The sequence below is a fragment of the Halyomorpha halys genome, unplaced genomic scaffold (assembly GCF_000696795.3).
Source record: "Halyomorpha halys isolate HHAL.00 unplaced genomic scaffold, Hhal_1.1 Scaffold780.1, whole genome shotgun sequence".
Classification (NCBI taxonomy): domain Eukaryota; kingdom Metazoa; phylum Arthropoda; class Insecta; order Hemiptera; family Pentatomidae; genus Halyomorpha; species Halyomorpha halys.
The window spans coordinates 220,914-230,787 of NW_027111767.1; the positions used below are offsets into that span (position 1 = coordinate 220,914).

Genomic DNA, 9,874 nt, shown 5'->3' on the forward strand with positions numbered 1-9,874 from the left:
ACAACAACTTAATGACTTAAAATTATGCCTAGGACAGTTTTTGTGTATAATACATAGATTTGCTAAAAATAGGGTTTAATGTTATTTACATGTATAAAAAAAAAAACATATCGCTGGTCTGAAAGAATAATGATGCCACTTAGTATTATTGACTTTATTGGCGGGGTCTTAAATGTTTTTGAAAGAAAAAATTAGAAGATGTTTGTAAGTCGACATAATTTTACTTAACAATTCGCCGCGTTTGGCCAATTTGGTAATAATAACTATATATTGATTTAAAAAATATCTAGTAGATACATTTTTGAACCCTACAGAATTTTAAAGCAAATTTAAAAAAGAAAAATTATAGATGCGTAATTTTTCTTCCGGAGCAGCGATATAGTCGGGCTAATTTTCTTCAGGTTTTAGTTATATTTTTTGGCTCATTAATCTCATTAATGAATCATTGAAATCGAGGATAAAAAATTAGAGGTTCTACGATTTAATAGTAAAAAAAATTAATTATAAAATCCATCAGCTCTCCCCTTCGCGGTTTTTTTCTAAGACTACTGTACTCAATTGTTATTATTATTATTAATCACACTGAATGACCACGGAAATATCCATTATCATTCATTCCTTAGTTTCAAAATTTGAGGCTTCATAAATCTTCATATCTTATGACTATTTATAAAAATAGAGAAAAAAAACTTAGAAGAAAAAAGAATTTGTGAACATCCAAAACTATCAAAATCAAAATACTAACCAAATATTGAGTATTTCTTGAAAGGATATACCGATATTGTTACTATATAATTATTTTAAATCTTATGAATACACAAACAAATCCAACAAATTTCTCTTTCAGTTAGGAAGTTTTTCCTTTAGTGTGCATAAAAGAATACTTCAAAGATAGAGTTTTTGAAATTTATTTATTGCTATTTACAACTGTACATTCTTTTACGTACATCCAGTAAATTTGATTTTAGTTTATAATGGAGTAATACAGACGTGTTAAGAAATTACCCATTGGTAGCACTCTATGAATAAAAATTAAATTTCAGTTTGTTATGGGTGAGAAGGTAGCGGGAATTGAAATTATCATGAGATTATGTTTCATAGCTCTTATCAAAATGTTAATCTGCAATAAAAGATTTTCCAACCAAGATCAATTTTCAAATGACAAGGGTTTACGAAATAAAATGTTTATTAGACGCAAAATAAAACACTTGCGATGCTTAATAATCTACTAAGAATTTTATCATTTTGGACATGCGTTAGCGAAAGTAGTATTTGGAATATTGATACTAATCTCCGACTTTCCTTCAACCTTAGGAAACATGTGAATAGTGATTTTCGAAATATAGACACATCGAAAAAAATTCTTGTGTGTGTTTTCATATTCCACTTCATTCGTTTGCGAATGTAGGTAATATAATTAGACAAAATTAATAAAGGTTCACCTAGATATCAATACACACTATCAATTTCATCGAAATCTCCGACTTTCCTTCAACCTTTGGAAACATGTGAATAGCGGTTTTCGAAATATAGACACATCGAAAAGAATTCTTGTGCGTATTTTCATATTCCACTTCATTCGTTAGCGAATGTAGGTGATATAATTAGACAAAATTAATAAAGGTTCACCTAGATATCAATACAAACTATCAATTTCATTTAAATCTCCGACTTTCCTTCAAGCTTTGGAAACATGTGAATAGCGGTTTTCGAAATATAGACACATCGAAAAGAATTCTTGTGCGTGTTTTCATATTCCACTTCATTCGTTAGCCAATGTAGGTGATATAATTGGACAAAATTAATAAAGGTTCACCTAGAAATCAATACACACTATCAATTTCAATTTTATGGTAGGTAGATTTTATGCCTGAACATGGTTTAGCCGGAGACAGCCACAGAGCAAAGAAATTTTGGCTTTTTCGTTTCCTTTAAGAATTTAAAAATTTCATATTTTTGTTTGTAAAAAAGAAATGATTTTAGAACTATCTCCTCGTTATAAAAAAATTAAAAATAATGCATTCTCCGATCCTTTAGCGAGCTGAACCCACAAATCAAATCTGGTCAGAAATGGCAGATACATATATATATTTATTTTAATGATAAATGAAGTCTCAAATATTTTCAATAAAATATAATGCTCAGTTTAAAACAATGTGAAAAATATCAATGAGATAAGTATGAACAACTTAAAGGGAAGCTTACCTATACCATCCGAGTCTATATAACTCCATTGTAGGCGTCTATGGTGTGCAACAGTGCGGCTAGACAATGCCGTTAAGAAAACTCTAGGCGCACCCCACCACTCCTTTCAACTCCTTTATATTGTTGCCATCTCTGTCTTTCAGGGTGGTTTCCACTCCATTTGTCATTTCTTGGAGGAAAGAGGTCTTTCCAGTCATTGTCACTTAACTTTAACCGCCTTTATTGATTCGCATGCTTTGATAGAATATAAAACGCCCAACGAATTTGAATTGATATTCATCATTCAACGCTGGGCTGATAACTTTTATATTTTATGCTTATTTTTTTTTTAACTTTTTCAATATACTTACAATTACATGTCTGATTTGACATATTGCAGTGAACATGTTGACCCTTTCTTGCTTTATAATTTATTCAGAAAGAATAGCATATCAAAATAAGATTACAAAAGGTTCTTTGCATTAGAAGTCGTGAGCTTTGTGATGGTAGTTATTATTAGAACAGAAGAGAAGAGTATATAAACTAACAACAATAGAAAAAACATGTAATATAACATAAGTTGTATAAAATGAAGTAGAAAACAAAAAATATATCAGAAAGGATTTGAATAAAATGAATATCCAAAGATGTATTAAGTGAATCTCTTAACAATGTTCATTACTACAAACTATAACAGCCTTGACATCCACATAAGACCCTCTCCAGTTAACCTCTATAAATTTTGAAATGAAAAAGTTGGAATTATTTGTTCATTAATGAAAGTATGTAATTAGTGATATTTTATAGAAATACAACTAGTAGCGCTTACATGAATAAAATAAAATTTAAGGTATATAAAATCTTAATTTTATACTTCAAGTTCCGGTATGATATATTTTTAATAAACAATATAAGTCCTTAAAAAAAAAGGTTGACGGAGCCTCGTGACAAAATCAGTACGGGTTCGAGTCTGGCCTGGGGATTTTTATTCCAAACTTTTATTTTTATGGCGTCTTACAAGGGACGTGACGGTCGTACGTGTTGGGGCGCAGGTCCAGTGCGCTCGGTTCGGAACGTTGTGGGTTCGATTCCCACTTGGGGCATTTAACATTCATTTTTCGGCGGTACCGAAGAATGAATCTTGACACTCCCACCTTGGTTAGTACGTGGCGGCAACCTAGGTAGCCGTCAGGGATTGGCAAAAAGGACCACTAGGCCCAATTGCCGGACTTGTTCCCCCCACTACATAACAGCATCAGTATCTTGGCGTCTGACAAAATAAAAACTTGACTCTCCACTATGGCTAGAATAGGTTGGCTACCTCTAGATAATCTTTCCGCATGTCAGAAATGATCAGGAAGGGGGTCGTTATAAAAAAAAGTTCTTATTAAAATCATATGATATTAACAATCCGTCAAAAAATTTATTTGTATAATACCTTTATAAACCGTACCCTTACATCTCAAATACTACCAGTGATGCAGCGGGAGGGATGCACTGGGATCTTTTGAGCTCTGCTCTACCCCTCACACGTGGGGGATAGAGTGGGCTCAGGGGTCCTCATTTCGATTGTGTAAATATTGTATATTAGAGTGTAAATGTGACTAGAGACTATATTATTTTATCATCAGACTATTTTATTTATTTATTTTTCATACACATAGTTTGATTATGTTCATTTTGTTTTGTCTTCTGTTTGTATATATTTTAAGACAGTTTTTTTTTTTTTTTATTCATTTATTTATTTTATTTTAGAATGTATGAGATCATTCATCACTATTACCTATTGCCCACAACTGTGTGGCAGATTGTGATATCTATCAATAAATAAAAAAGTATTAAAAAAAATAAATAAATAAAATTTCAAAAGTACTTTTCCACTAGAAAATAAGAATTAAACTTAAAGGTAACCAGTCTTGTGGCAGTAAGAAAGTAACAAACACTAAATTACTAACGCAGTTCCAGGGGGCTTAGACAGCATCATGGTTTTATAAATTTTTTAAAGTGGTTTGATATATTTTTTTTTCAATGAAGACTTTTATGATGTGTGCACCAACAAAGAAGGTACTAATAGTCTTTTTGAGTTGTAGGAAACAATTAAAACCAACATAATTAAAACTAACCATTAAAACATTTTTTAGATGAGTGCTTCAAGTTCTAACACTTAGACGGAATATTGGGCTATAAAGGCAACACTTAAAGAGAAACACTGCAAGTTAATCAAGATCTAGTCTCCACGGAGCTTAAATTCTAAAAGATAGCAGGGTATTATTATGTATTATAAACTATTGCTAAATACTAATGATCCTTTGGGTTATAAATGAGAATGATTGATTACTTTTTTTTATTTTATTTTAAATACTTTTCTGCTACAGTTTGTAATACTGCGAACAGAACCGATATATCTTTTTTGAAACTTTCTTCTTGAAACTTTATTTGGGATATAAATGGGAATGATAGATTACTTTTATTTATCTTATTATTAAATTTTTTAGTTTATATTAAATGATTTTCTGCTACAGTCTGTAATACTGGAATCAGAATCGATACATATTTTTTGAAACTTTCCTGATCTATCTTAGATTCGGAATCAAAGATATATATTCACTATATCAAAGATGAATCGAATAACTCTAGTTTCTGCCAGTGACATAACTTCTTAACTTTGAAGTGAAATACGTAAATTTGTTTTTGATTTCCTTAGTATGTTTTTCTAGTCGAGAAATATAATGACAAAGACACAACTTCCGTAGCATCGATTACCGTCATGCTATTCCTAATACGTCATGTCTTTCCATTTTTTCCATTTTGTCCTTCAATTTTATAATAATGTGAAAATCGCTAATACTAGGACAAAATATATACAATAATACACAACAATATCAAATGATAATGTACTTACATAACCAATAACTTTGGAAGTTGAATCCTCAGGATATTGACATTCAAAGACTTGAGTAATGGAGCATGAACAATATATCTGGAAAAAACAAATCAACATTATCTGTACGATTGAAGCAATGATAGAAATACATAAAAATGAAAATTAAATGGCTAGATACAGCTAGTTTATCAACTTATTTAATAAATTCTTAAAATTTACTCATAACATAAGGTAGAGAGTTTTACCAATATAATATTTTGTTTTAACGTAAAACTTATTTAATGAGTATATTTGACAACACGACAACTAGTACCCATGGCAATATTAACAGTACCCAATAAACTAACTTGCCACAGCATATTCGTATGTCCTTGTGTTCTCAGGTCCATAGTGTCTAACGCGTTGCGAAGGGGTAGTAAATCGCCAAGAACCATTAGTAATTTATTTTTGACAGCCATAATTTTTTTTTTAACGATTTGTTTGAAAAGGGTACGGGAAATCGAAAAAAACCTAACCTAAAGAACACAATCGTTTCAGAATCAAATTTCTCCTCATGTTCCCTAAATCTAAATGAAGCTTCATTAGGAGGTCATAAACATGATATCCATTTTAGTCTCCTCGGCTTGTCTTAGAAATTTATATTATAACGACGGATTCTAAAACTATTTTGTGTTCCATTTATAAAAATAGTGTCATAGCCAAAGAATGGATCTGAGGTATTAGGTCTATCTCCGAAATTAAGACGCACTTTTACTTATTATAATTTGTAAACAAAAACTATATCCCTCTATTACATAATAAAAATTAGTAGTCACCGTGTGATAATTTTTTTTTATATTCTCGATGCAATAAAAAAAATAGAATCACAGAGGAATCAAAATATATCATTTCTCTATTATATACATTTTTTTTTAGTGATCACCATGTAATATTTCATTTTACATATAAGATTGAATAAAAAGAAGTCATAAAAATTTAGTTTAACTGATAAAGTCCGCATTAAATTACATTTCTACAATTTGAGGAACGAGTAGTACAATTAAATGAACAGTTGTGTAATTTTTAAATCAGGGGTTGGTCCATCAATGAAAATTTTGTTAATCATTACGCTTAAGCCCCATAATTATAACAATGACTGAATTTGAGAATTATTTTACTTTGAGAAAAAGGTCAAAATAGGAATTTATTTTTATTTTAATTATTTTAATATCAACTTTTGGTTTTTCTGAAGAAATAACTCTGATTTATTTGACGTAATATTAAAATTCATTACATAATCGTTATTTTTGAGTGATTTTGGTTTGTTTGTTAGCGGTATAGTATGTCACTCAAACCGGTATATTTTTTAAACGAAAATGTAAAATTATGTAAAGTACCTAGCTATTTCATTTTTACGATGAAAAAAAATTGCCAACTAAAGAATTTTTATTAAATGGAAAATTTTCCGGGTGTGGTAAAATAAAACTGAAATAGTAATAACTATTTTAATTGAGATTCTGACTTAGACTTCTGCCAAAACAGCCCTGACGAAGCCCTATATGCTTATATTTCTACAATCTTTAGAAACTAGAAAATCCATTCAGCTGTCCCCGAAATGTTAGCAGGAAAGTGAAAAAAAAGTTGGAAAATTTAACACTTTTTTTAATCTACATCTATAAAGTCAGAAAATCATTAGAAAATGAAAAAAAATCACTCAGCTGTCCCTGAAACACTAGCGGAAAAGCAAAAGAAAAATTTTAAAATTTAACACATTTTTTTTTTACATCTATGATGTCGAGAAAATATTTGGAAACAAGAAAATCAATTAAGCCGTTACCGAAATATAAGTGAAAAAGCGAAAGAAAAATTGTAAAATTTAACACTTTTTTCTTTTTGGTCTACCTATAAATCGTCTGATATCGTAGATAAACTCTTCCAAAAAAAAAAAAAAAAAGATCAAACCATTTTATTGATTTTTGGAAGAAATGGAATAGTAATAATAAAATACACCTTCCACAGATAACAGATTCCAACTGCAACTATAGAAGATTTCTTGCTTGGCAAACTACTTTAATGTAGATTTACTTTATAACTCAGTTTAACCATTGTTAATCATTGTCTGGTAAAGTTTACCTGAGATTTGAAGTTTACCTTTCTAATGCAACGGATAATTATTAATTTTATCCGAGATTTCATAAATCTTATATAAAACTCTAATTGTGCAAACAGTACTAAGATAGGCACTTATTTGCCCCAAAAAAGCAAAAATTTAACAAAAATTGTGATCATTTTCTTTCAAATTGTTTAACATTATAAGGCCCATATTTCAAATGTGTCGCTTACTAAGACATTTTTTTTTCTTTCAATTAAATTTTTGACATGAATCTGAGTTCATGTTTTGTTATATTATATTTAAACTTACCGGTATAAAAATATCTAATTGATATTAATGTATTACTTACAAGGTTTTAAGATTTGGTAGACTAGAAAATAAACCAGGGTCTAGGTGGCTCAGCTGCTGGTTGTTAAGTAATGTCCTGTAACAAAAATTCAGTTTCTTTAAAAAATAATAAATAAAACCAATTTAAGAATATTATCATTTAAAATATCATTAATATATTTTGTAAATATCACAAATAATTATGATTTTATTGATTACATTTGTAAAGAGAGACTTTAGGAGAAAGATGAGGGTTGATGCTGTTTTCAGAAAAATAAGATTCTAATTCTAAAGTTCTAAACTGAAATACAAAATAGAGATACATCGTAGAAATATTAAATGTGATTTTTGAGCTTCTAATATTTCTTTAGTCATGTTTTCCGTAAACAATTATAATTTTACTACTTCTCTGACGGTGAAGTATTTTGTTCATCGTGTTTAGGATAGAATATTTAATATACTAATATATTTTTATCATAATTAAACGCAGTTAGTAGTTGAAATATTATACATAATGTTCGAAAAATCCAATGTGTTATGTATTGACAATTAATTAGTTTTTAGTATTATGAAAAAAATGTTTTTTTAACTCCTCAGTATTATACCCTACCGATCCATAATCCCATCTTAAATTTATATTCCTTTATTTTTCATGCATAATATTATTCGATGGCGTTTTTGGTATCAATTGATCCTACTAAACGTCCACCAGCTTAACATTTATTTTTTATAATACTATTGAAATAACACACGGGTAATTAATCATCAGCGCTATGTTTTAAAAAACCTATTTTCAGTTTTTAATAGAATAACAATCCGATGTAAACTATTGCACTATAACTAGAGCAATACATCTGCCCTCGTATTTGTATAAAAAAAATCATGCAGATTATTAAATCTAATAATATAAATAAATGAATATATATTATATTCAGTCGTTAATTTAAATTTGCCTGGGTAAGGATAGCGGGTTAATGCGATAACGTTGTCCATCACATTATAAATGTGATTTATTATGAAGTACCGTTTTAACCCTCTACCTGTGACCAGCTTAATTATTACCAAGATGGTATTTTCCATATCCTATTTTGAGTACTAATATCAACTAACTATTTAGAAATTTCCGGCCGCTGAACATATTCAGTAAAAACCTAAAATTGTACTCTGTTTTGGTAAATGCAGTATTTTAAAACCCTCAAAAACAACTGTAAAAATTTATCCAAAGAAAAAATTCAGTCGTGAAAATGATTGATATCACAAGGCTCTTGCAGCACCAAGAGGAGACTACACTTAAAATATTTACAGATGTAAAAATATTTGCTGAACAGCAATGATTCTTGGTACTTTGTGCATTCGTTAAGTAAATAATACGTCGTTTAGTAAATAATACGTTCGTTTAGTAAGTAATACGTTCGTTTAGTAGATAATACGTTCATTTAGTAGATAATACGTTCGCTTAGTAGATAATACGTTAGTTTAGTAGATAATACGTTTAGTTTGGGAATGATGACTGTTAATGATTTTAACCAAAGAAATGTATTCCTCGAAGTATTAAAGGAGAAGTAGAAGCTAAAATTGTAATTATAATTTCCAATTAATTAATTAATAGCTATCTCGCAATTCCAATTCCTAACTTTGTAACTATTATGTAATAGCTTTCATACCACCCAATTTTTTTTCTCTTGAAATTGTAATTTTAAGATATTTCTATTAATTTGATTTTTTTATACCTGCAGTTGGTTACAAAACCGGTCAGGTCCACTTTTGTTTCGTATAGAACCGATAAATTTTAATATAATATGTACACATTCAATTTTAATTATATATTGTTTCCAAGTGAATATACAATTTAACAGCATTAATGCATTTTACAACGATCAACAGTACCTTTGATCTCCCGAAATGAATTACGAGGCGGAACTGGTCATGTATGTAACTAAACAAATTTTGGTATTTGTGAATAATGTAGTTTTTAGATAGACTAGTACTTTACGTATTATTAAATGAATAAGCCGGCTAACCTTATTCAAAGGGCAGACTATTTGATCACGCTTGATGAATTTTGGTTATACTGTCAAGGTTGACAAAGCCCTGTCAGCCCTTCAATCATAATCTAGGTAATGGTCGAGAAAACCCGTTTATAATGTTGGAAAGCCATCTAGAATATAGAAATTTTTATAGGAATTTTCTTTGATCTACAATAAAAATTTTAGTTTCCGAGTGAAAAAGAAGTTAATCTTACAACCTTCTATAAATATAAATAAGTTCTAGTCGAGCGGTCAAATGGTTCTAATGATAAAAAGAAAAGGGAAAATATAATTAAACTTATGCAAATACCACTATGAAGTCCCGTAACAAGCGTCCCCCCCCCCTGAAATTGACTATAT

General features: G+C 29.4%; 1 protein-coding gene across 3 annotated transcripts in view; it reads right to left on the minus strand.

Annotated features, from left to right (window-relative positions):
- Positions 1–9,874, minus strand: part of LOC106686122 (lutropin-choriogonadotropic hormone receptor) — a 514,005-nt gene that overhangs the window by 190,757 nt on the left and 313,374 nt on the right. For all 3 annotated transcript variants that reach the window (XM_014429270.3, XM_067049772.1, XM_067049773.1), the window contains 2 exons: positions 7,510–7,584; positions 5,087–5,164 (listed from right to left, as the gene is read on the minus strand). In XM_014429270.3, coding sequence (XP_014284756.1) covers positions 5,087–5,164; positions 7,510–7,584 — 153 coding nt within the window. The remainder of the gene's footprint in view (positions 1–5,086; positions 5,165–7,509; positions 7,585–9,874) is intronic.